The sequence below is a fragment of the Chaetodon auriga genome, chromosome 14 (assembly GCF_051107435.1).
Source record: "Chaetodon auriga isolate fChaAug3 chromosome 14, fChaAug3.hap1, whole genome shotgun sequence".
In the NCBI taxonomy this organism is placed as follows: Eukaryota; Metazoa; Chordata; class Actinopteri; order Chaetodontiformes; family Chaetodontidae; genus Chaetodon; species Chaetodon auriga.
Genome location: NC_135087.1, coordinates 13,939,889 through 13,965,511, shown reverse-complemented (window position 1 = coordinate 13,965,511; position 25,623 = coordinate 13,939,889). Strand labels below are relative to the sequence as shown.

Below are 25,623 nucleotides of genomic sequence, written 5' to 3'. Positions count from 1 at the left end.
CTGAGGCCATGGTGGACGTATTTGCTGATGTGAGCAGTTTTTCTTTCGAAGCTGGACTGACTGAAGAGGAGAAGGAGTTAATTCACCTGCGCGCGCGCTCGGCTGGACTGACAGTTTGCGGGTGCGCGCACGCACTTTTCCTGTGCAAACTCGTCCAGTCACTGAGGTAATTGTACGTCTATGTAAAGTGTTTGTGACCCACAGGAAACCCTCGACCAGACTTTGTGGTCCTCTTTGGACTCATTCCGGTTGATGCACGTTTCCATCCATATAGATGTCTCATCAGACGTCACACTGCAGACGGAGGCTCATCAGGGGAAGACGGTGACCTCTGCATCGGGATACTTGGGATGGGTCACATGGGCAAACAGTTGCTCCTCTCCCTTCTTGGAAAGTCTGGCATCAAACCATCACACATAAAGATCTCCAGTAGAAGACCAGAATCCGCAGGTACACCAACAAAATAAGACCAAAACTCACTCAATCAGCCAAGTGCTGGCTTGTGATGAATAAATAACACTGGAACTGCCCTGAGCTCTCTATTCTGAGATTCAGATGCCAGTAATCCTAATCCTAAAAGCAGCATCTGACTGCATCACTAGTGCAAGAGATCAATAGAAAATGATTTCCAAAGATTTTGGAGTACTGTCTATAAAACTGGCACGTGTTTTAACTTGTATAAGTTAAAGTATAAGTACAAATAAAGTTAGATTGCACCTTGATCTTACTTCCTTGTGTACTGAAAAGGCCATACTTACAAACTTGCTTCCTTATTCAAGTGGAGTTCATCCAAAAAGGAGTTGAATGTTTCTTCGACAACCGCAGACTGGCAGCCTGGGCAGACGTCCTGTTCCTCTGCTGTCTGCCCTCTCACCTCCCCAACATCTGTGCTGATCTCTGCTCTCACCTGTCAAAGCGCTGCCTTGTGTACAGCTTCACCTCCGCTGTGCCCGTCAGCAGGTACCACCACACTCATACAGCGTTGTTGTTTGTTAATCTTCAGTCGCCGAATACCTCATTTTTCATTTTTTAATTCAGACTAACACAGCTCCTTGGACACGACTTCATTGTGAAACCACAGTACGACTTTGTGGCCTGTGACAGTGCAGATTTGTGGCTGCGCTGTGCTCATCTGTCCACGGCTTTCAATGATCCTCTGCTGATAGAGGCATCATGTCCTCTTACAATGAGTGGTATGTCATGTTTTTATTACTGCAGACTTCAACTTCTTTCTCAGGGCTTGTGTTTGAACTCATCTTCTCATATAAGATGCAAGGGGAAGCCTTTGAAGTTTGGTGCAGTGAGGCATCAGCCTTGATTCAACATTTTCTATATTAATTAAGCCATATTTCTGAACCCTTAGGTGGCATTTCTCTGGGTCTGAACTGGGTGTGTGCAGTGTTGTACAGCCTGCTAAATATCTGCACCTCTGCCGGTCTGGGATCCAGTGATGCGCTCTCTCTGATCAACACTGTCCTTAAAGAGAAATGGCCACACGCTGAGGAATTAAACACACAGAGTTTCATCAGTACATCTTATGCATCTTCCCTTCTCACAGAGGAGTGAGTGTCAACGCTGTGTGGATATGTTCCTGTCATTTTAACTTGTCCAGAGATTAAAATGTAAATGGATCAAGCAGGTGATTTTCATTGCAATGCAGAGTTGACAGATTTGGGGGAACGAGACAAAGCACTTATTAAAAATGTTATGTTTGTTTGATATCTTTTTGTTTTTTCTACAAAGGCCTTTTCCCTGGATTTCTCTCACTGATGCCCAGACCAAGGAGACACCACTGCTGTGCTTTCTGTCAAGCAGCAAATCTATGCAACAGTGCATCTCGGCAGCATACAAATCACTGCTGGAGACGCCTGCAACATCTGACAGTTACTCTCAAATGTAAAAGATACTGTATACCCTTTAAAGATGTCCAGCACCGATGTAAGTTTAGAGCTTGTGTTCCCTATGATGCACATTTTTGTTTTGAAAATTAGAAATTTAATAGGACTCAGTGGTGTATTTTCATTTCATTAGTGGTTTTTCATACCTGAGTGTTGGTTAATATGTGAAAAATAATACATTTTACAATGTACAAAAAGCAGCAGCAGTTGGTGTGCGCTGTAATATATTGCAAATGCATTATAAATTACATTTTTCATGAAATCACGAACGTGTCGACATGTCTTTTATTGATGTCACATCACAGAGTGGCAGACTATCTGATATACATGATGCCTGCCCTCAGGAGGTCTGCAGACAGCTCAGAGACAATGCGCATTTATTGATTTTCAAATATTTCTGTGTTCAGGTGAGTCATACATTAGTGTTAAATAAATGTGCATTTGGAGAAAAAAAGAGTTGCTGCTAGATGCTGTTATCTGCTGGTGTTAAGTGTAGTAAAACTTTATTTATATTTCACTCGTTTTGTAGTTTTTTGATTACCTGTTTATTTAGTTGATGCATTTTTTATTCACAATAAGTGCACTGCAGACAAAGCGCAGATCTATTTAAACAAACACACAATGATATATAACACTAGTGTTACAGAAATGTTCATTTAAGTTCAGTAGTTGTTTCTAATTTGTCATTAAATTGTTGTGTTTTATCAGATGCAGAACAAAATAAAAAAAAATTAAAACAACGTTTGGATGTTGTCTTAAAATGCAGAATTGCCCCGTTGAACTATAAATCTGTCCTGATGCAGTGCAGGCTTGACTTCTGGAGGAGGAAATCGACGCTTCAGATTCGCAGATTTTCGGCAACACTCGAGAAAACACGGAAGTGTCAAAAATTCAGGTCTGTTTTTTCCTGTCAAGCAACGGCAGCAGCGCCGTGGGGAAACCCGTGACACGACCGCAGTGATATGGAGGCGTATTTCCTCATGGCCTGATTTGGACTAAAGTCAGCTCGCTTTCAGTTCTGAAGACCCAGCGTTTCACCGTGGTAAGAGAAGTTTGTGCCCGCAGCTTCGGCTGCACTTTCGCCGCTTGCTAGGTCGTATTTGCTAACTTGAGCTAACCAGCTAGCCGGCCAGCTGCAAGCTAACGTCAGATAAAGCTGAAGCTCGGCAGCCCGTGATACACACGGATTCATTTCGCTTCTGTCGCTACCAATTCACCGGGGTGTGCTGTGCTTAACGTGGCTCATTAACGTGTATCAGCGGCTTGTTTAGTTAGTTTATCTTCGGTGGGAGGCTGGTTTCAGTGTTGTCATCTTTCCCTCCCTTCCTCCCTGTGCTTGGAAGGGGCGGGGTCCCATCTTTTCCAGCCACGCAGACTGAGGTGTAGTCTTGTCTTCACAGTCATGGAGAGATCAGAGGCTTCATCAGAGCTCCAGTCGCGGCTGTCATCGCTGTCCTTCTCGTCGTTCCCCGGACTGACATCCAAACAGTGCGACAACCGACCTCTGGACAGGTAGCCTGTTGTTGCAGAAAGTGCCGCTTATAAAGCTGCTGTAAGGAAACGTGTTGCCAGTTGTACTTCTTTCCTCCTAGTGGTCTGCACTGTTGAAATATTATGATGTCCGCTCTGCTGCTCCTCAGGCTCCAGAATACAGACCTTTCGCAGAGCTCGTCCCTGTCCAAAACCCACGCTGACATGGCTGAAACCAAGGAGGATTCAGGGAAGCATACTGAGGTAATAAATATTGAAGTGTGTTGCAAGAGCTGTCTGTGAATGGCAATAAATGGCGAAGTGCAATATAACATCATCTCTGAGCCATAACATCAGTCTTGTGTGTGTGGATCTTGAGGGTAATCAGGAGGCCCCTGCTGAGCTGGCCCCTGGGGAAGGAGGTGAGGAGACCGACGGTGCTGGGAGCTGTCAGCTCTCCACTGAGATAAAAGGTGAGGGACACGCTGATCATGACTGCTGCTGTTTTGTTTCTGTGATTTCGATTCAGAGGTTTCATAAATCTGCTACAAATGTGTTTGCAGCGTACCACAAGCTTACCACAAGCTCCATAAACCTTCATCTATGATTTAATAAGGCTTATCTAAGCTAGATAAATAATGATCAGTGTTGCTATTATGCTCTTTGTGGACACATTGCCATTTTGTTGCTCCTGATGGCAGCCCAGATGCCGCCCCTGAAACCTCCGACGACATGGACATCTGCTGCACTGAAGGAGCTGAAGGCGAAGCTTCGAACGGAGGAGGACAGCGTGGTGACGGTGTACCGAGGCGACATCATGACAGTCCACGTGCCCACTGTCCCTGAGGCCAAAAAGGTGTGCTGGGAGTTCGCCACGGACGGCTACGACATCGGCTTTGGCATATATTTTGACTGGACGCCTGTCACGAGCCGGTCTATCACTGTGCACATCAGCGAGTCAAGTGATGACGAAGATGAAGAGGAGGAGCTGGAAGGTCAGTTAGTGTTTGCAAATTCACAGTTTAAAGGGGCCTAAATGCTGCTCACACTTACGCTTGTTAAAAACCTTTTTTTCCACTGGACGTCTGGGTCATTCTGTATCCACGCAGCACAACGTAATTGCGCTTTTATGTGTTTTTCTCCAGCTGGGATCTCGGGCAGTGTGTTGACTTTGCGTTTTATGTGCTTTCTCCCGCAGGACCCGTCAGTAACGGAGATGTTGAGAAGGGCTCCAAAACTCAAACCAACTCAAACTTGGCTGAAATCTTACCCGTATACCGCCAGGACAGCCACTTGTGCGTGAACGGGGGGAGCCACGATTTTCCAGGCGAAGGCACGTACCTCCTGAAGTTCGATAACTCCTACTCACTATGGCGAAACAAAACTCTTTACTACAGAGTTTATTACAGTGCCTGAGATGCCAACTCATTGCTTCTGAATGTATACTTTACTGAAGAAAACTGCTCTTAAGAACGAACTATTTTTGATTCCATACTTAAAGAAAGATGAAGTTATAGTATAAAAGGTTAAATATAGGCATTCTATCTATTTTTTATCACTATTGGCTTGCGTTGCCACATGTTGAATTTAAGTATATGCTCAGATAGTTTTGAATGCAGCATTTCCTCCGGTGTCTTGCTGACAGATATTTGAAGAAGCCTTGCGTATGCGCCATGTTCCCATGTATGCACTGTGCTATTTGGTCTAGCGCCCGCCATAAAACGTATATTATCTTCAGCCGTAACATTTCTATGGTAGCAGTGATCAGGGAACACCTGCACAGAATACATTATGCTTTGCCAGCAGTGCTCTAAAGAAACTGAGGTGGGTTTTGTGTGTGTGTGTGTGTGTGTGTGTGTGTGCGTGCGTGCGTGTGCACCTTCTATGATCACGTTCCTTTGTTGTTGTTCCTGGTATTTATCCTTGTGCTTTGAAGCCTAACTTATTTTTTCATGTGTGTTTGGTTGAATCACGTGTTAATGGAGAATATAATGACATAATGCTCAGAGCTGTCTGCTGTCATAGTGGCGTGTTGGTCAAAGATAGAAGTTGAATGTACTGAAGCAAGTGGTAACAGTTTTCCAAAGTGTGCTTTTTATGACACAAATAAAAGTCATCCCTTATCACATAAAGCTCTGATTATGTAATTTAGATTCAATATTTACATTTGCCTGACACCCCCCCCCCCCCTTTTAATTTGCTGTTTCAGAGGCAGGGAGCAGTTGTAATGTTTCATCTAAATGTGTTTTGTGACAGGTCTGTGTCAGTAAAGGTCTATGTGTTTGTTTATGAATATCCATTCCTCAGCGTGCTGTGTTGAGTAGCCTTGCTCCATCCTGTTTCTCAAGTCAGTGCTTCTGCCACACCTCACTCGTACGCATGTTCCCAAAGATGTCACAGATTTGGCTGCTAATGCCGTATACAATGTAAAGTAACTGCTTCCCATGTTTGTTGTAATGTACCTTTACTGTAAGTTATGATGACATTTGTTCCTGAAATTTATACTCCACAATAAAGAGAAGATTGTCTAACTTTCTTTGCAATTCATGATGAATCGTCTCCACCCAGTGAATGCTGGTCAGTAGATGATGGTTTTGCATATGTTGCAACGTGTCAGAGATGTCAGATAAACCGCTGTTGTGTGGCGTCGCCAGCGAGCCAAATCTGGCCATTCCACCCGAGACGCCGTCATTTCATAACAGTCTCACTGCTGATCCAGGATTAGAAAGTGCTTGAGGATGGTCCCCTGTGCTTCCATTAAATTGTGGCATTGGGGGATTGATGTAACTGTTACGGAGGTGCTGATGAAACCAGGTTTTATTTTCAGCGCTCCCCAAAGGCCAGTCAGAACCCAGCTACATCTACTGTCACTAATATAAGATAAACATATACTGAAACTGTCCTCATACAGCGTGATGCAGCGATATGTGTTAGTTATAACACTTCATCATTCAGTTCAATGTACTGATAAATCTTTGTGCATGTTATTTATTGTTTGATGTGTCTGTGGAGCTGAATAAACCATGTGGTGTTGCACTGAACTGCATTATAATGAAGGTTGTTTCAGTGTGCATGAGGAAGGCAGAATAATAACACAAATCACTGCACTACTTCAAAATGTTCCTGAATACATCACCAACTAATAATGCTAAATAATTAACTTTTGTTCTTAGTCTTTAAAATCTGAAAAAATGTAGCGCTTTTTGCTATTATTTTCACCCCTGATCATTTCCCCCCTTCAACAATCAGCTAATAAAATAAATTAAAAGTGTAAAATACAATTAAAGTTTCAGGGGTCCATTAACCACAGCAGTATTAAAACTGACCCTAGAGGTGAATGAACATCTGTTGATATGGCCAACATAACGTGTATTTTTCCAAATAATAGCTGTGATCTGTGGTTTTCTCCATGAAGAAATGAAAGGCTCGGAGTGATCTGGCGAAAATAATCTCTGAAAATAAACTTGTAGTAATCCCATTTAGCCCCTCTCTCATACAGGTGAAGGAAGCCATTAAATTAAAAATATATTTAAAAGACGGAGAAAAGCTTTTTAATAAATTGGACTGTGCATGTAGGACATGGGTGCTGTTCAGTAATACCTGACAAAGCAGTGCAGGTGTTACACATCGTTTCGTTTCCTGGTAATTCGTAAATTAAGGTGTCAGGTGGTCTCACGTGCGCGTTCTTCACAACGGCCTCGAGCTCGACTCAGCCAATCAGAAGAGATTACCGGAGTTCTGCTGGCTGCTTAGCCTCGAACATTCTCGACGAGGAGACGCTGAAACAATATGGGGAGACTGAACTTTTACGTGCTTTGGTCCGTGCGTGACGCTCCCCGCCAGTTCATTAGGTAGGAATGTTTGGAAAACCCGAAAAAACAGACGTTTTCACGTCCAAACAACATTTCAAACATGTCCGCCTTCCGCAGCAAATCCAACCGAGCGTCCTTCCAGGTCCACATCCCGCTGCCGCTCCCCAAACACCTAGTCATCTTTGGGCTTGGAGAATGGAAACACAGTCAGGCAACAATCTCTGTAGATGTTCTGGTCAGTGCGGAAGCACCGGCTCAGAAAATCGGGACTCTGTCAGCTCAACAAAGGTGTGTAGAAAAATGACATTGGCAACTTTCCATAAAAAAAAAAAAAAACAAAACCTCCAGTGTAAATTGTTAAAATGGACCCTGAACTCAGGTGCCTGACCTGGGAGGGGGACTGGAGGACTGACCTGGTCACAGTGGCAGCAGAGAGAGGCCGGAAGGGAGTTTATGGCAAGATAGTGCTCACAGTTTGTGGAGAGGTAGGTTTCATAAGTATACTAAAGCATACACTGCATCTCATATACCTGACAGAGCATCATGTTGCACATTTTTGCCGTTTTTTGTTCCATGCAATGTCCTGCGACCGGCCACAGGATGAAGGCAGCGTCTTCAGCAGCACTCCTCTGGTTCAAAGGAAGGTTCTGTTCCCAGAACCAGACCAGGACGCGACTGATCTGTGCTGCACATCAAACCAAAGCACTGCGTATGAGACGGTGAGTTGAATGAGAGTTAATGTGTTTTTGCAGTAATCTGCACTCCTGTTACAACATTTCATTATCGTCCTGCCTTGCAGATAACTCCCAACTGCTCACAGTTGGGTGACAGTGTTTGCTATACTGAGGTCCAAGTGAATAAAATTGACACCAGTGAGTCCACTACAAGAAATCAGCTCCCAGTCTGGCCTACGGTACGAGTCATGCTGAAGAATATATCAAAGTCTGCGTGCATGTAAAGTTAGTAACTTACTTTGTGATTATACTCTGTGCGACTGACAGGATAAGACACCCAGACGGACAGTTATTAGCAAGAGAGGCCACCTGACATGGAGCTCTGAGGACATGGACAGTCTCGCCGAGGACATAGACCAGGCGTCAACCCCCAAGAAAATGAGGCTGTCCAGGATGAACAGCCGAGAAGACATGGCCGTGCAGATAAAGAATGAGAACAGAGAAGGTCAGAAGCAGCGACTTAACAGCCGTTGCCGTCACGTCTGAATGAACAAAATGGGTTTTGACAGAGCTCATGATTAGTTTCAGTGTGTCCATCAAAGCGCTGGAGCCACACAATGTGTCTGAGTGACCGTGACACTGCCATCCTCATCGGAGGGGAGGCGGCAGATCAAAACTACTGCAACGACTCCCTGTGGAAGCTTGAGTTAGGTGTGTGCTGCTTGTTTGGTCAAATGCTGCTTATTGATCGATGTTTATAAAGCGTGTCAGCTTGATGGCAGCAGGTCATCAGGTGAAACTGTTAACAGCCAAGAAAGAAAAATGGAAGGAAGACAAACAAGGAAGCTCTAAAATACATTTACACTGAACATGTTTTTCCACATTTAGTTTCCTTTCTGCCTTCTTCCCAGACAATGACTTCTGGTTTCCCATGAACTCCTCTGCTTCTGGACCCATACCGCCCTGTGCCCGAGGACACTCTGCGACCTATGACCCAGACTCCAAGTCCATCTTCGTTTACGGTGGCCTGAGGGAGGGTCAGCGCTACAGCGAGCTGTACATCCTCAACACTCTGACCTGGAAGTGGAGGCTTGTCACTGTGGGTTTGTTGCAAGTTCCTAATGTGCCGCAGCTCCCCGATTTCTTATCGAATACTCAAGCAGACGTATAAGAAGCGCCTTCCTCGGGTTTGTTTTTTCTGGATTCACTCCCTTTAGGCGAGAGGAAATGTTCCAAATTTGGCATATCATTCTGCAGCCTTTTATAAAAAAGAGCTCTTCGTCTTTGGAGGAGTTCAGCAGAGCCATTATTCTGGGGATAAATCCTGCAGTAATGCTCTGTACATCTTTAACCCGGAGTTTGAACTCTGGTACCAGCCGATTGTGGAGGGGGACAAACCTCTGCCTCGGTTCGGGTCAGTCTTCTCTTCAACACAATAATTTTACTTCCAAATCCTTTTTTGTTTTTTCTTTTAATGTTGATCCCAGGTTTCTCTTTGCGTGCCACAGACACTCGGCCACACTGATGTCGCAGAAGTTGATCATATTTGGCGGACGGAAGACGGCTACCTACCTGAATGATCTCCACATTCTGGATCTGGGTAAGATGAAGATCTGATGGTTGTGTTAAGCAACAGTTTTGTATCCAGATTTAAACTGATATTTATTTTTTTTTTCTTAATGAGGGAAGGCTTCATGGAGTACACAGCTGTGAAGTGTGGGAACATGCCACCGCTGCCTCGAGGGTGAGTACAGGACTAATCAACCTTGAGATGTCACCGATGAAGCCATCTGGTTTTTGTATTTTTGGTGTCTTGGACTGACAGAACTGCATTTGAATTTCATGGGTTTTAACACCAAATAGAGTCAAAATTATACCATCTTTCTGCTTTTTTAGCTCAGCATGTGAGTAGATTAAATATTATGTAGAAACTGGCTTTAGAGCATTAATGGTACATAAAGTCCTCCTTGCCTGTATGTGGACAGGTTCCATGCAGCTCTACCAGTTTCACACAACAGGGTTATAGTCTGTGGAGGTTGCAGCGCAATTGGAGCCCTGCAGGACGTACACATCTTCAGCACTGGTGAGTTATTGCACCGGCTTCTGATTACATGTGTATGAAAGAAAACAAAACTATATCAGTGATCCAGTCTGTTGATTGTTAAACAGACATGGGAAGTAACTTTGAGTCGCCCTTCCTCAATGCATCACCAAACAGTGAATCCTCCTGCTTTGATTTCTCCTCAGACACCCACATGTGGAGCTCAGTGGCGTCTCCTCTGCTTTGCTCCAAGCCTCGTGCGGGACACAGCATGATAAACCTGGGCTGCTCCATCCAGACAGAGAGCCAGAAGCGCGAACAGGGCGGACATGTCGGCGTCTGCTGCACATTGCTGGTGTTTGGTGGGTCGGACTGCTCTGGTACCTTCTACAACGACACAGTCAAGTGCACAGTGGAGATTCCTGGTGACAAGTGATGAAGAATCTGAAGGGGACGATTGTTTTTATCACATTTTAAACAGAGGAGGTGGAGATGCTGCAATCTGCCTTGATGATGTGACAGAAAAATGACAGTATCTCCAAGCATGTGTGTCTGTAGCACTTATTTTTGTCTTGTTTTATTATTTTTGTACGATGTGTTAGGCAGCTTAGACTTTATTTTAGCTTCCTTTGAATCTCTTTAATAACTAACCATATTTCCTCCACACAGGCAAAATGCTGCAAACAGTGAACTGAGTGGTTTTGCGCTTTGCATAACAAATCTCTGATCTGCATGTTTTACATGTCCCCACATATCAGTGTGTAATTGAGGGTAAAATGTTGGACTGGATAAACAGATAAAGTCAAAATGCTAATAAATATTTTTAACTCAAAGTTTCCTTGTTTGAAGTAATGGCGCGGAAATAAGGCTTATTTTCACAGCATTTTATTTAATGATGTACGAAGTTGCATGGCTGTCTGTGAAGCAGCTCAGTTTTATGTACACAGATCAGCAGGTGTGTCTGGTTGGCGAGACGGGTGGCTCACTTTGAAAGCTTCAATCTCAAGTAAGGCTTGATTTAACCTTTGGATAGTTGGATACTGCTTCATGTCCACTTTGAATCTGCACAGATTGAAGACACACAGGGTCATACTTCTCTTAGAGGGTGTTTTAAGTTCAACAGGGTCTTGGGCATGCATGTCGATCTCCTTGTTCTGGGTGGCTGAGTATTAATGTGGTATTTATGATGCAGTATCATGAAATGAAAATCCTTACATACCTCTCTGCATTGTAGACTTGTGGGACCAGACAGATGTCTGCCATGGATATCTAAAAGGTAAGCAATGAGCCTGATTAACAGTTTCTGCTGTAAATCAGGGTCCCATGCTTTAACACAACAGTCATGCTCTTACCTCATCACCCACACAGTATTTCCCGGCTGTCTGCTTCAGAATGGGCTCAAGAGCTGGAAGAGAAAAGTGTGCATAGCATTGTAAAGGAAGTCAAGTGAAGTCTTGTAACAACTCAGGATGCATAGTTAAGACAAACCACAAACCTTGAAAGCCACGATCAATGAAGTGCTGAGACCACTGCATCTTTTCTGCCCCTACTTTCAGAATCACGTACAAATTCTGAAACATCCAGGAATTCATTAATATTGTGAACTTGGAACCGTAGACTTTCAGCTTGACAGTATAATCATGGGGACTGTGCTGTTCTGACCTGCAGAGGCTGAATCCCAGAGGCAATGAGATCACTTATCATCCGGACCTGGGCGCGTTTCTTTGGGTCTGCCGGAAGAAGCCGAGGCCCTGGCCTGGTCTCATCGATGTACTGGATCACTGCCAGCTGTGTGAGCAACAAACCACCTTCAGTAGTATTCCAGTTGGTTCACTTTAAATATGGCTGCATATGACTGTGCATGGATGAAGAGTTTGGGGACTCACTGACTGAGAGAGGGTGATGCCATCAATTTCAACTGCAGGCACTTGTTGCATGGGGTTTAATGTCCTGTACTCTTGCGTAAGCTTGAGCACATGGAGGAGATATAGAGGATTTCAGAACGCATGTATGCACTTTTCAATGCTCTTATGATGTCTCATGCTAATCATCATGTACAGTATCATTTTTGCATTGATGTGGATCCAATGAATCTGTACAGTACCTGCTGACCTCCATCTTTGATTAGATTGACTGGAACTTGGTCATATTCAACACCTTTAAGAGCAAAAGCTGGTGCACACAAAGTTAAATTGTCATCTTGTTGACATCAAAATGCTTTAAAGAACAGCTGAAGTGTTAACCTGCTGTGGCGTGTCTTACCAATGCGAACCCTCCAGGAGCAGGAGCTTCTGAAGTATCCATGAAGGACAGGCTGTACAGAAAAAGAAAAAAAAAAGAAAACAATCAGTCCATTTGAAAACACATCACATTGTCCATGGACATAGTTCACTTCACTTTCCCTGTGTCTGCTGGTTCACCTTGGTTGGAGTTGCCATAGCTTTCTGGTTCGACTTTTCCCTCAACTACACTTCATGCAAGCAGTTTTTAGTTGAACAGTCATCACCTCCAGCAGCCAATAGGATGTGCTCCAAAAATCCCTCCTACATACACTTTGGTCTGTGACTTAGCAAAATCTGGGCTTCATATGGTTCACATTAGCGACCTGGCGCAAACACACACACACTCTGCAAGCAGCCAAACATGTTACTACAGTACCTTGGCGAGGCAAGCTAACGACAAGTGCATTGTTGTGGCTGTGATAACGTTTTCCCTTTTATTTTTAGGATAAGCTGTGCTGCTTAAAAAGAAGTCTGTTATGTCCTGCACATTTCACAGCACAGTCCCTCGTTCTGTCTTGACGAGGATGTAGTATCACGGAGACATGGCTGAGACACCCCGAGGCCAGCCTGAATGAAGCTAGCTCTTCCTTTAGCACAACTTCCGCTCACAGTTCAACTCCGGGTTGCGTAATTTTCAGACGATAAACGTAAGCTTGCCGAATTCTTTTATCCAATGATTAGCCGAGTTCTACAGCTAAGGCGGGATTGCCTAAAGTGTCAAATAGGGATTGGATAAAATGCACTCAAAGTCGACCAATCAGGTCGGGTTATTCGCAGGAGTGTGAACAGGGAGCGAATAGTAAGCCCGTGCTTTCCTCAGAGTCCGCCCACAGGTAATAGTTCTCCGTGAGGAACAAACCTGCATGTCTTCTGTCGGCCACCGTCCTACCTGCGCAGCTGGTCAACTAAAGTGGGCCTGCGGTTAATAACATCTCCACCATGGCAACAACAGCATTAAAATCCGTGCTTAAGACAAGGGTAAGATTTAAAAGTTTTACAGCTTTTTCCTATTTCCTCAGTTGCAGATGACGCAGGTTGAATTGACAGCTCACTTTGTTTACAAAGTGTCATGGTGCAGCATTTAGGTCTGGATTGCTGAAGTCAGAAGTGGCCTGCTTCAGCTGTTCTGTTTGCACTTGATTTAGAAGATAATTCACGCTGCAGCTTCCTCCCTACAGTCTCCCCCGGTCACCTTGACTGTTCATTACTCCATAGTTGTAGTTGCTCATTAATCTTGTGGGCACTTCAGGCTGCGACTGGAAACAGCTGGTTTTGTGTATTTAATGTTCTACACACTATGTAAACCAAACCTACAGTTTATGGGCAGGTGGGTAATATTCATTGCATTGATTCAGACCCACTGCTGTGTTTCTTTCTCAGGTCCCACTTAGAGTTGGCCGCCTGTGCTACTCCTCCTCAGTGGTGAGTTGAGAACAGTGAACATTCAGTGGTCAGTCTGCAGTTACACTTCACACCAAATGTCATACAAGGATAATAAACTCACTGAATACATGCACATGTGACATATCTCCTCACAGCCCACCACCAAGCTGTTCATTGATGGGAAGTTTGTTGAGTCCAAGAGCTCAGAATGGCTGGATATTCACAATCCTGTAAGTGTTTGACCTGGACTCCATCGCCACACTGTGCTCTGCTTTTCCACCTGATCCACGCGTGCAGCTGGCTGAAGTCTGTTGTCTGTGGAGTTGCTTAACCTGTTACATAATATTTAACATCATTCCCTGTTGAAACAAACTAGTTTCTGTGGTTGAACAACCTACATTAACTACATGAAATTACAAATCTAGAAATTTGTGGGGGGGTTTTTTTATATAAGCAAATTCACCTTATCTTGTCATGTGTAAAATGTCAAATAATACTGAAATAACTGCTTGCCACTGAGGAATATCACTGAAACCTTATCTACACTTCGATAAGAAGTCGTAATCTAACAGTCAAATGCATTGAATGTAGAAATCCTGTTATTAGTGCCTAATAAAACAGCGTCTTACAGATTTATGGCCCATATATCTGTTAAGCATCTGCTAGAATCCACCTTTTCACCTTATCTGTAACGTTTACTGAACTCAAACAGCTTCTACTGATTGAAACTAATTAGCCTTTTCAGGTAAAGTTTCTCCTCCTTCTCCGCTGCAGGCCACCAATGAGGTGATCTCTCGTATACCCAAAGCCACCCAGGAGGAGATGTTGGCGGCTGTTAACTCGTGCTCCAAAGCCTTTCACTCCTGGTCTGAGACCTCCATCTTGACTCGGCAGCAGGTCTTTCTGCGCTATCAGCAGCTTATCAAGGACAACATTGTAAGTCAAAGAGTCAGAAAGTATAAAGTACAACTGAACACAATAGTTTACTGTTTAGTGCTGTTCACCTTGACTTATTGATGATTAATTAAGGCGAACACCTGTTCCATATGACCTCTTTGTGCAAATCAGCCTTTTAAACCTTTGTGTTCAGAGGCTGCTGTTTGTGTTTGATACTAAAAATCTAGTATCTGACACAGGGGTCATCTTTTATTTCAGAAAGAACTTGCCAAGGCCATCACACTGGAACAGGGCAAGACCCTTGCAGATGCAGAGGGGGACGTGTTCAGAGGATTGCGTAAGTTTGTCACTCACACACATGCACACACATATCTTTTACAGAGGGCAACAGATAGGTAAACGTTTGCATGTTATGTTACTTTGTCGTTACAGGAATAGTTAATGAGTTATACTAAACCAGAACAAAGGGCAGTTTTCCTCATGATCCACTGGAATGATTGCCACTTATTTTTGCTGTTTTTTTACATTTCCTATTTATTTCAGAAAGGGATTTTCTGTTGAGGCTTATAAGAAATAAAATATTGAATTAAAAATATAAAGAAATACTGGGAGTTATTGTTGCAGGTATTAGCATTAGCACTGCCTTACAAAATAAGGACACAGTCTTACATTGAAGGAGAAGTCCAATTGTTTCATAGCTTGACATATCTTTGCAAAACACATGAGCTCATGATGCTGTGTTTTTTTTCTTTGCAGAGGTTGTGGAGCACGCCTGCAGCGTCACCTCTCTGATGCTCGGTGAAACCCTGCCCTCCATCACCAAGGACATGGACACCTACACCTACCGCCTTCCCCTCGGGGTGTGTGCCGGCATCGCCCCCTTCAACTTCCCTGCCATGATCCCTCTGTGGATGTTCCCTATGGCCATGGTCTGCGGCAACACCTACCTGCTGAAGCCTTCAGAGCGGGTGCCAAGCTGCTCCATGCTGCTGGTCAAGATGCTGCAGGATGCCGGTGCTCCAGATGGGACGCTCAACGTCATCCATGGCCAGCACGATGGTGAGTTGGTCTCTGTTTACTTTAGACATTGCAAAAACACAGTGTTGTGTGGCTGAACCTATGACGGCAAACCACATGTCTGTGGACTGTTGATTGGACAAAACAACATTTAATTATGTCAGCTCTCTGAAAAAATGTCTCACTGTGTACTGGTTTGAAAGAGCAGGCTCATCGTATCATCTTTTATCCTGTACCTAGAAAGTCTTCTGTTCTTACTCGATAACTAATGAGAGTCTATAAAAATTGCAATTGCAAAATTGATTGTAAATCACATGGTGAATTATTATTTCATCATTGGGATAATTGCTTGATATTCTCTGTGATGCAGTACCACACAACATTTGAAATATCAGCGGTTATTAAAGACCGTGGTTGATTAAAAGATTTAAGATAAGATAAAATTTTATTGAACCCACGCCAGGGAAGTTAAGTTGTTACAGCCAGCAGAGTTTTTAAAAAAAAAGGCAGAAGCAGTGGCATAGAAGGATCAAAGATAAAAAGGATACAGGATCAAAAATCAACTATGTATTTGTACATCATGTACAGATTAAAAAAAGACTGTTGCTATTTTTATGAATAATCTACTAAGTGAAGCCAAGTACAAAGTTGATGCGTAACTATAAATGTCTTTTTGCCACAGCTGTGAACTTCATCTGTGACCATCCGGCCATCAAGGCGATCAGCTTTGTTGGCTCAAATCAAGCTGGGGAATATATTTACGAGAGAGGTTCTAAAAATGGAAAGAGGGTCCAGTCCAACATGGTGAGTACCGAATGATAAAGCAGCTCAGATGAAATGTCTGACACCTGCTGTAAATGTCCAGAAGGTGGCAGCATTGTCCAACAGACTGTTGATCCTCCTCACTTCTGGCTGTACAGATGAGCTGAGGTCTAAAACATAGATTGCAGCTGTGCATTACTGTTGAAGAGCCAGACTGTGATTATAAATGCTCAGGCTATTTATTTTGGTTTGTATCCATCAACTGCATGTGGACTGAAATGTGGAACAGATATACTATATAAAATTAGCAGGTTGTTTGTATAAAGCTCTATATGGTATTACTATATATAATGTTCTCACTTGTGACTAAGCAGCGGCTGTAATGTGGAGATCAAACAACAGAAGGTTAACCACTTCACATATACTATAGGGAGCCAAGAACCATGGTGTGGTGATGCCTGATGCCAACAAGGAGAACACTCTGAACCAGCTTGTGGGTGCAGCATTTGGGGCAGCGGGACAGCGCTGCATGGCCCTGTCCACTGCCATCCTGGTGGGTGAGGCACGGAACTGGCTGCCGGAGCTGGTGGAGCGAGCCAAGGCACTGCGCGTTAACGCAGGTACCGCACCCCATCACCCAGCCCATGACCCCTGTCTCTCCTGAGCCCCAGAGGGCCTTTTGGTTTAGTCATCTCGGGGGCCACCCACACCGCCCTGACCACACCTCTCGCCTTTTGCCCTGTTGTAACATCACATTTCTGGGAGAGAGGGCTTGTTGAGTCAGCCATGCTGCAAATTTGTGGCCAGATCTGCGGCCCAGGCCTAAATAGCGGTTCGGCGCATCAGATCCTTTGAGAATGGAAGTTAATGTGGAGTAAAATAGAGAATGATTTTCACCATTTGCAGTGATGTGGACTCTAATTTGTGTAGTACACAGGAAACCCCTAAGTATCCATTTTTGAGGGAGTGCCTCAGGGTGCCCCTCGTTTTGGCTTTTGCATGTTTGTGGCATTGAATGTCAGTGCCCTTAATGTGCTCACATCATGCAAGTGCCATAGTATGTAACCTTATAGCTGTTTGTTTTTGGGGCCCTGCTAGGAGACCAGCCTGGTGCCGATGTGGGCCCTCTGATCTCTCCCCAGGCCAAGGACAGAGTCTGCAGTCTGATCCAGAGTGGTGTGGACGCTGGAGCGAAGCTGCTCCTGGATGGCCGGAACGTCAATGTCAAGGGTTACGAGAGGGGCAACTTTGTGGGTCCCACCATCATTAGCAGTGTCACAGTGCGTGAGTTTAATATCTGAATATGCACATGCAGCATAGATTTGCATCTGAGCACCATTAAAACTAGGTCTAAAACTAAAAAGCGTTCACTTTTGTGCTCTCTCAGCCTGAGATGAAGTGCTACACTGAAGAGATCTTCGGGCCTGTGTTGGTTGTTCTGGAGGCAGAGACTCTGGACGATGCCATCAGTTTGGTCAACAGGAACCCCTATGGCAACGGCACAGCTATCTTCACCACAAATGGCGCCACCGCACGCAAATACACGCACGAGGTGGACGTGGGCCAGGTGAGTGGCTGCAGCTTCCAAATGTCTTCCTCTGTTTTGGGAGAAGGGAGACATTCACATCCCTCTGTCATGTCTGTCCAGCATCTCAAGCAGGGAACACATCATATTTCTGTTTAAAAATGCTTCACACACATTACATATCCATTATTTTCCATGTCAAGTATAGCCTTGTTTGCCCGTAACCTAAAATAAACACATTCGGCAACCCCCTTCCCTCCACTTCCCCGCTGGTCAAGACTACAAATAGCTACAGCAAATATGTGTGTGTTAAATGAAAACAGGGGGACATAGAAATATTTTTCCAGGTAGTATTCAAGGAGGGAAATCTTAAATTAAACTCAAAAGGGATTCCTAGGGTCCTGTTCAACGTTAAGCATAAATATGGCCAGCCTTTCCCCTGTTTGTTTGCCTTAGTGGAGCCTTAGTTATGCCCTGTGTTTGCTGTTCACATGTCGGGGAATGCTGTGCAGGCCATGTGCTGTCCTCCTCTCCAAACCTCGATGCAACAAACATCTACTTTTCCTTTTTTTTTTTTCCCTCCCTGCACCTTCGCCAAAAGGCCTCAGTGTGTCCAAACTTATTCCCGCTGTTTCAAACATTCTAAACCAACCGTGCCATGCCTCTATTGCCTTCATAACAAAATGTTTTATTTAGTTTTTTCCCTCCCTTTCATAAGACCGTGCTCCGCTTTAAAAACTGCAATATAAGCTGCAGGTTTAGCTTTGTTTAGTGCGATCATGTAAGCTTGTTTTTTAAACAGCAAGGATATACCACATCTCTCATCAGCCACATCTTACTCATCCTAGCAATTTAGGATCCTGGGGAATTGTTTTACAAAGCTTCCACTTATGGAAATGAAAGGGAAAATACTTGTTTTCTGCAGGTTGGAGTCAATGTTCCCATTCCTGTTCCACTGCCTATGTTCTCCTTCACTGGATCAAGAGGATCCTTCAGAGGGGACATGAACTTCTATGGCAAACAAGTATGAAATAAACAAATGGATTCTATTGTTACAAGTATAAGATAGACACACGTATAGCAGATGTAATCGTTTTTATTTTTTCACCCCAGGGCATCCAGTTCTACACGCAGATCAAAACTGTCACCTCACAATGGAAAGCTGAAGATGCCACCTTGAAAAGTCCTGCAGTCACCATGCCGACTATGGGCCGCTAAATGCTTCATCAAGTGCTGCTGTTCAGTCAAGATTGACCCGAAGACCAAGACCACCTTTCTTCAAAACACACTATAAATATGTAATAATATTCCCCCATTTCTAAAACCTTTATATTACACGTATATGTATAGATAGATATGTAAATGTAAACTGTGGCCAAGATTTTTACTACGTAGAAGATCTGTACAGCTGAGGCGATGTTATTGGATGTCATTTCATCAAATATAACACCCTTATTGAAACACATGTGTACTTATGGTAATGTATATAATCCCCATGATTGAAGGTTGCTGTAGACACGCTGCATTGTAATCCTCGACCCACCATCCAGTGATTGTTCAGAGATCTTGTAGATTATCTGGTGCGTATTTTTGTGTAGGCACTTCGTGGTCAGAGAGTAAATTTGTCTTGAGGTAACGGGTCTTTGAAATGGGCGGTGACATGCTTCAAACAAGCTTCGTGCATGAAAGAGAATACTCATCGGCCATTTGGACGTATATGTGCACGGTACGATATTTATAATGAGCACAAACAAACATTTTGCATTCTGCTATAGACATGATTGACGCTCTGTGGGGAGCGTACAAAGCAGAGGCAAACAATTCAGAGTGTGATGTGCAATGTAGAGGCCACACAGAGGTCATGTGGTGTGTATATCCGGCAAGCTGTTTGGGTTCGAGGGCAGAACAGGCTCGGGCGCCTGGGTGATGAAGGTCGCTGGGGAGAGCTCCTCTCTAATTCAGGAAGACAGTCATCATTATGCAACGCTAAAATGCAACACGCTGATAAATCACATGTAGGCACTCATGTTCTCACAGCCAATACTTTTTCAGCTAAACATGGAATGCGGGACCGATAAATCTTCACAGGCTTCGTAATTGCAAGGATGAGGAGCAACTTTTATTCTCGTGCATTCCTTTAGTGTCTTACCCGACAGCATCACTGTCAATAAGGCCCTTCTTCTCAGAGGAGGCGGACAATGCCAGATGTCGGCTGGCTTTCCTATCAGGAAAATGCAGAGTTGCAGTTAAATACTGAACCTCACACTGAAAAGCCATGTTTTAGCACATTGGTGACTATGCACCCGGGCCTGCAGCCTGTCTTAGAAAGGGGTTACTCTGGGTCAATGCAATGCACAGCGAGTTGGATAAGTGACTCTCTCTCGAGTCACCAAATGTGCTGTGTTAGTCTGCTGGACTAGGTGCCAGACCACCGTTAACATGAATATATATCTCCTGCCTGCCATACCCCCATACATCCAGATCCTCTGCACACTCCTTTCTGAAAATCATGTTAGCAGCTGCTCTCCGACCACAAGTGTTCAAAGAACAAAATAAATGGCCAGCGCACGTGAAGAGGGGCCAATATGCTGAAAGCAAATCGACGTGACCAGATGTTTGTTTCCAAGCACACGACTCTGCGGCTGGGCCTATTTTTACTATTGTGCCCAGACTCTTTCTTCATTCTTTTTAAGCAGCTGGATGGAAAAGAAAATTGGTTGAAGCCTAACTGATGTTTTATGGTATCCTCTTCTGCTGAGAAAATGGCTGTTTAAAACATTAAAAAGAGGGAGGAGTCACCAGAAGTTCAGCCTGAACTACTGCTTGGTGTCACCGCACTTTGTTGTTCAGAGGTAATTCATCCAGACGTTTCAGTCCATTTTCAGGGATTACGAGTGGATTGGACGGTATTATTTAGGATGATGTCAATGAGCGATAAACAAGTCTTCTGCTAAGACAAACCTAACACAATCATTGGGAGGTTTTATTACCTTTGCCTCTGCCCGTTCATCTGAGCAAAGAGAAGCCTGAGCACTTGTTCCTTCTGCTCCCAAGTCAGATCTGAGATTTCCACTTTGCTGCCTGGTTGATGAGTCCTTAAAAACAGGTGGATGGAATCAAAATGTCATGTTAACCTGCTATTGTTGCCATTCTTACATATATAGGCCATGTTAGGATGAACCAGAATGTTATGGTTTGATAACCACTGAATGAACTGAATGCTGCTTGTTGCTGGTAAACACGAGGAAGTAAAAATATCACAAAGATATACACAGTGGCATGAGTCATGGGAGGGATGGGAAGTAGACCTACCACCTTGCTGCCGCTGCCATGTCTGAATGGACAGAGTTGGTACTGTGGGGGCTTTCATGAAAAGTGCGGATGGGTGGGAACTTGAGCTTTCCTGCTGTGGCTTCTCTCAAACTCCAGCGATAAGCCTGGAGTGCCTCCTTTTTGTACTGCAGCCTGCTGGCTGTGATCTCCTGCTTCACCTGAGCCAGAGCCTCATGGAAGAAGCGCTCCAGCTCAGTGCGCTGCTCTACGATGGTGCTCGCGAGCCGCTTGATGTGGCCAAGTTCCCTCTCCCGCATGGCGAGCACCTTCTGCAGCTTCTCCAGCTCTACCTGGCTGGCCTGAATGCTGACTAAGGTCATTTTCTCCTTCTCTTGCTTAGCTTCCCCAGCCTTTAGCTCCAGGGCCTGCTCCAGGGAAGCCACCTTGGCCCTCAGTTTAGATAGCTCCCCTTTTTGGGCCTCCATCTGAGCTGTATTCTTCTTTCTCAAGAGCTCATGTGTGTTCTGGGCGAGAAGACAGAAGAGCAACGTATTTACATCAATGACACCAAGCTAAAACTTTGGAGAATCCTTTCTTTTACGTGCCAACATAGAGCTGGAATAGATGCTGATTTGTGTGCTTGTGTGCTGTTGAGTGAGCGGCCAAAGCTTCAACAAGGTGGATTTACTCCCTTTATTTACTGTCATCATCAGAGGTAAGATTAATGTGCCCAATATTTATTTGTTCTACAGAATCAGAGCCAGAAACCTGTGAAGGAGAAGCCACTAAATTTGAACCCATACACCAGTGGAAACTCACCACAACCACTGACCACTGAGAGGCTGGGTAGTAGTCAGGAGATGGTGGGGGGGTGGGTTAGGAGTAGGACCACAAGGAAAATACACAGGGTCAGCACAAGCAAACAAGACAAGGGAAAAACCACCTGAAATATATTCTGCACAGATCTGACAAGTGTTTCATAACCGAAATGATTGAAAATGACTTTATGGAGATGAATGGTCTCTATGCAAGGACCTGCCTCATAGTACCGCTGCTGTCTGCTGTCAGACAGTTCAAACACACCTTGTCCAATACCAGGGAGGCGTTTTCCTTCGCCAGCGAGTTTGTCAATTTCTGCAGTTCCTCTGCCTCCTTCATGTGATATTTCAGCGCTTCATTGAGACGGACGTTCTCCTTGAACACGGAGTGCGAGGCGTCGTCCAACTGCCTGAAGTTTACAGGACAAACAAAAAAAAAAGTGAACACATCTCGATGAATCTTAATGCAACCTGCATGTAGTGATTAAAGTAGAATTAAAAACAGGTGGAGCATATCAAACATTTTAGCTCTTTTTCTCGATTAATAAACATTAAAGTGAATTTACTGGGTCAGCGCGCTTGACCTTTAAAGACAAACTGAGCGTGCTCAAAAACGTAAATCAATTACTGTCACTGAGAGCAAACCGTCAGGACCACACCAGTATCAATTTTGATGTTTTATGTGCTGTACAAAATAACTAAACATAGCAGAGGTGAAATATACATCCTATGGCCTCAAAAGTAATAAACTATCATCTTCCACTCGCGCATTACACTCTCCTCCCTGCAGGACATTGTGGGGCGGCTGAAGATGTGATCGTTGGCTTCGCTGATGTACACTATCTGAACATGACCAACCGGTGTGGTCCAGAAAATAACATTAGTTCTAGTTATATATATATTTATATACATAAACACTCCTACTGAGTAAATTATTTTTTCTTTGCGTTCTGAGCACATCAAAGAGCAAACTGAAGAATAAAATTAGATTGTAAAGGGAGAGCGGAAACACACTCACTCAATGGCTTCACTGTGGGCCCTCTCCACTACCACGGCTATCTTTTGCTCAGCTTCCCTCTCCAGGCGAGCCTGCAGGGACATTTGCAAAACTGATAGATTTTCTGATCAGATCTACATCACTGTGAATTCCCTTCAATATTCACCATTATTTTCCACATTGGTCACACATCTTTTGGTGATTCTTTTAGACTCGACAATACCTTTTCTTTGAAGAATCTGTACTCCATTTTGTTTAGGTTCTCCCTGTGCTCCTTGTTAGCAACGTCCATGCTTTCTTTAATCTACAAAGTAAGGTTGTGGTTATTGGTAACATCGACATTCTGTTGGAAACATTTGATACTTTGTCTTTTTCCCCTCACATCACTGAGCTCCTGCTCCATCAAGGCTTTCTTCTTCTGAAACTCCTTAATTTTCTTCATTCCATCCTGGATCATGTTAAAGTCGCTGGACTTCTTTCTGAACAGCTCCTGCATCTCATTGATTTGAAGTGTGTAATCTGCAACCTGTTGAAGACAATCAAATTATCAGACGTGCACAATGAAAAATATTCCACATGTTAAATGCATGCCTGCAAACAAAATACATTCACTCATCTTGTTGCTGCAAAGCTCTCATAAGTGCAGCTTTTGTCAGTCAGGGAAGAAGACTTTCATACCAAAGTTCACACAGGCCGTGCTCTTTTGCAAACCAACTTCAGTACAGATCAGTCAGGCTGAATACCTCAAGATGCTACTGTGGAAAAGCCAGTCTGAGTGAAAATGTGACAAAATGACCAAAGTCATGAGAGACTAGCAAAACACGCAGCCACAAACATGTACATGACGACTAAATGAGAGGCTATCGACCATCTGATTACAACTTGAGGCCTAATCGTTATTCTTCATGCAGCTCTGTATACTGTACATTCATCTACATCAATGCACCAATCTACAGTATTTATTTATTTCAAGCTGGTTTGCATCGTATGCAATTTTCACACTGTGTGATCCATCAAATGGCCAGCTTTGCAAAACAAATCCACCAGTTTACATTTAAAAGTGATCTGTGTTGCATGCCTGTCTTTTCCTCATGCTGTGCAAAATAAACTGCAGCTTTTACAGAACAATTACTCGGCTGACTGAATCTCGCAACACTCAAGTTCCATCACGTCTCTTCTTAGACAAAAACCAGGGCATCCATGCTCCCCGAGTGCCTTTGATGAACTACTTTCCATTAGCTAAGTCAATTTTCAAGATGAACCACTTAATCACCTCAAAATAAGAAAAGGGCCGTGAACAGCATGCCTTGAGGTCACATCCTCAGAGTCAACCACACGACAGGAGTTTGTTGTTTTTTTCCCGTAACTGGACATATGTGACAGTTCCATACATGTCTAAAATAGGGATGTTTCAAGTTGGTCCAGACCATGCCTCTTTTTCCTCCTCAGAAGCTTATTGGACTCCATTTTACCAGCATGAAGTAAGAACTGGCAGATGGAAAACAGCTGCTAGCAAAAGAAACTTTTTTGTACCTTTTTTGCCTAGTAAAGCCACTTGAATTTTGTCATGTCACTTTGATAGCTTGATCTTAACTAGAAGCAGCAGAGGTCAGCGAGGATAAAAGGAGTCAAAATAAGTCCCTTTGGTGGGTGTTATGTAACTTAAAGTGGCATTTTAGAGTAAGGATCTGTGTGAGGTATGGTTAACACATCAAGACCAAACAGTGCCACTGCCTTTTCCCAACCAAGCACTTTTAAATTATGCTTTTTTTCTGTGGCCACTAGCATAAATAAAAATAACATTAGACCATCTTACTCGGAATGTGAGGGTTTGTTTTTTTGTTCTATGGTCGCTTTTGTTTGGTTGTTGTTTTCTTACATAATAAATGTCAACATAATTACACAGAAGACAGCTGTTAAGACACAGCGCAGCACATTTTTGAGATGCTACAGGTTTAAGTTGCGCACAGTAAATCAAAGTATAGTATTCTACTATGAACATGCTAGCTTGAGCATGTTTTGTGGGCTCAAAATGAAAGCTCCAGTTGCATTTCTTTTCTTGTGGTTGTGTTTTAAAATGAACTCACCAGTTTGTTTTGCTCCTCACGTGCAAGTGCGTCTTGACTTTTGAGGCTTTTCTCCAGCATACTGATCTGTTAGCATTATAACAATGGGTAGTTACAATCAGTTATCGTGTTCATGTACACAGACACACAAACAAACTGCCCGACCTTCTCCTCTTTGGCTGCGTTTTGTCTCCTCAGAAAGCCCGTTGTATCGATTGTGTCCTTCTCCGCGCGGTACAGCTGATTGGTCAGCTCCTCGTTAGCGCGTGCCAACTTGCTGCAAGCCTCACGATACTGCACGAGCGACTGCTCGGTGACCTGTAACCTCAGCTCCCAGAGGGCAGCGTTGGCCTTGGCCTTCTCGATATCCGTCTCTTTGTCCGCTTTTGACTCCTGTTTGCCGTCTTTCTTTCCCTTCCTGCGACAAAATACGAAGTGTAGTTCGAGTTTCCATTTGAACGTCAACGCAGCAAAAGAAGAGGTTTAGAAAAATGCTAACTTACCCGGCTTTCGCCCTCTTTACTCTGGTGACTTTCTTCTTCGGCATTGTCGTACTGTTACGAACTAAAATACTACACAAACAACCCCGTGCTGCTATGGAGAGAAGAAGTCACACGGTAATTTCTACATGCTTTTTACACTTATTCTCAGGGTAACGGCAGCTAGCTGCTGTGTAACCGCTCCTCTGAATGTCTGTGTAGTGTCGTT

General features: G+C 43.9%; 6 protein-coding genes across 9 annotated transcripts; 4 read left to right on the top strand and 2 right to left on the bottom strand.

The window, feature by feature from the left end:
- The first annotated feature begins 8 nt into the window (after window positions 1-8).
- On the top strand, window positions 9-1,985 carry noxred1 (NADP-dependent oxidoreductase domain containing 1). Its single transcript, XM_076749631.1, has 6 exons — window positions 9-166; window positions 275-450; window positions 780-960; window positions 1,039-1,193; window positions 1,364-1,562; window positions 1,744-1,985. The coding sequence occupies exons 1-6, from the start codon at window positions 9-11 to the stop codon at window positions 1,898-1,900; spliced, it is 1,026 nt and encodes a 341-aa protein (XP_076605746.1). The 3' UTR covers window positions 1,901-1,985.
- Window positions 1,986-2,777: 792 nt separating this feature from the next.
- tmed8 (transmembrane p24 trafficking protein 8) lies at window positions 2,778-5,900 on the top strand. 2 transcript variants are annotated; one of them, XM_076749582.1, is made up of 6 exons: window positions 2,778-2,940; window positions 3,299-3,410; window positions 3,539-3,632; window positions 3,748-3,841; window positions 4,070-4,363; window positions 4,567-5,900. In XM_076749582.1, the coding sequence occupies exons 2-6, from the start codon at window positions 3,301-3,303 to the stop codon at window positions 4,782-4,784; spliced, it is 810 nt and encodes a 269-aa protein (XP_076605697.1). In that variant the 5' UTR covers window positions 2,778-2,940; window positions 3,299-3,300; the 3' UTR covers window positions 4,785-5,900. The 2 variants fall into 2 exon arrangements, with proteins under 2 accessions (XP_076605697.1, XP_076605698.1); XM_076749583.1 differs by having other exon boundaries at window positions 2,792-2,940; window positions 3,757-3,841.
- Window positions 5,901-7,157: 1,257 nt separating this feature from the next.
- LOC143331918 (uncharacterized) lies at window positions 7,158-10,689 on the top strand. The gene is made up of 12 exons (XM_076749082.1): window positions 7,158-7,219; window positions 7,298-7,468; window positions 7,560-7,665; window positions 7,780-7,899; window positions 8,182-8,383; window positions 8,443-8,565; window positions 8,766-8,953; window positions 9,072-9,268; window positions 9,363-9,454; window positions 9,544-9,598; window positions 9,840-9,937; window positions 10,102-10,689. The coding sequence occupies exons 1-12, from the start codon at window positions 7,158-7,160 to the stop codon at window positions 10,329-10,331; spliced, it is 1,644 nt and encodes a 547-aa protein (XP_076605197.1). The 3' UTR covers window positions 10,332-10,689.
- A 75-nt stretch (window positions 10,690-10,764) lies between these two features.
- Window positions 10,765-12,787, bottom strand: gstz1 (glutathione S-transferase zeta 1). 2 transcript variants are annotated; one of them, XM_076749021.1, is made up of 9 exons: window positions 12,554-12,787; window positions 12,158-12,209; window positions 12,000-12,067; window positions 11,782-11,862; window positions 11,558-11,683; window positions 11,391-11,466; window positions 11,248-11,300; window positions 11,115-11,164; window positions 10,765-10,957 (listed from the first exon to the last, which is right to left on the bottom strand). In XM_076749021.1, exons 1-9 carry the CDS (start codon window positions 12,581-12,583, stop codon window positions 10,831-10,833), a joined length of 663 nt encoding a protein of 220 aa, XP_076605136.1. In that variant the 5' UTR covers window positions 12,584-12,787; the 3' UTR covers window positions 10,765-10,830. The 2 variants fall into 2 exon arrangements, with proteins under 2 accessions (XP_076605136.1, XP_076605137.1); XM_076749022.1 differs by lacking the exon at window positions 12,554-12,787 and adding an exon at window positions 12,316-12,501.
- Window positions 11,600-19,226, top strand: aldh6a1 (aldehyde dehydrogenase 6 family, member A1). Of its 2 annotated transcripts, none has more exons than XM_076749017.1 (12): window positions 11,600-11,687; window positions 13,558-13,599; window positions 13,716-13,790; window positions 14,335-14,496; window positions 14,716-14,794; window positions 15,214-15,516; window positions 16,157-16,278; window positions 16,667-16,856; window positions 17,335-17,516; window positions 17,624-17,803; window positions 18,687-18,785; window positions 18,875-19,226. In XM_076749017.1, exons 1-12 carry the CDS (start codon window positions 11,664-11,666, stop codon window positions 18,977-18,979), a joined length of 1,563 nt encoding a protein of 520 aa, XP_076605132.1. In that variant the 5' UTR covers window positions 11,600-11,663; the 3' UTR covers window positions 18,980-19,226. The 2 variants fall into 2 exon arrangements, with proteins under 2 accessions (XP_076605132.1, XP_076605134.1); XM_076749019.1 differs by lacking the exon at window positions 11,600-11,687 and adding an exon at window positions 13,021-13,155.
- bbof1a (basal body orientation factor 1a) lies at window positions 18,842-25,623 on the bottom strand. The gene is made up of 11 exons (XM_076749020.1): window positions 25,419-25,623; window positions 25,081-25,333; window positions 24,937-25,002; window positions 23,232-23,375; window positions 23,073-23,153; window positions 22,871-22,941; window positions 22,118-22,262; window positions 21,074-21,558; window positions 20,752-20,856; window positions 19,911-19,982; window positions 18,842-19,714 (listed from the first exon to the last, which is right to left on the bottom strand). Exons 1-11 carry the CDS (start codon window positions 25,460-25,462, stop codon window positions 19,621-19,623), a joined length of 1,560 nt encoding a protein of 519 aa, XP_076605135.1. The 5' UTR covers window positions 25,463-25,623; the 3' UTR covers window positions 18,842-19,620.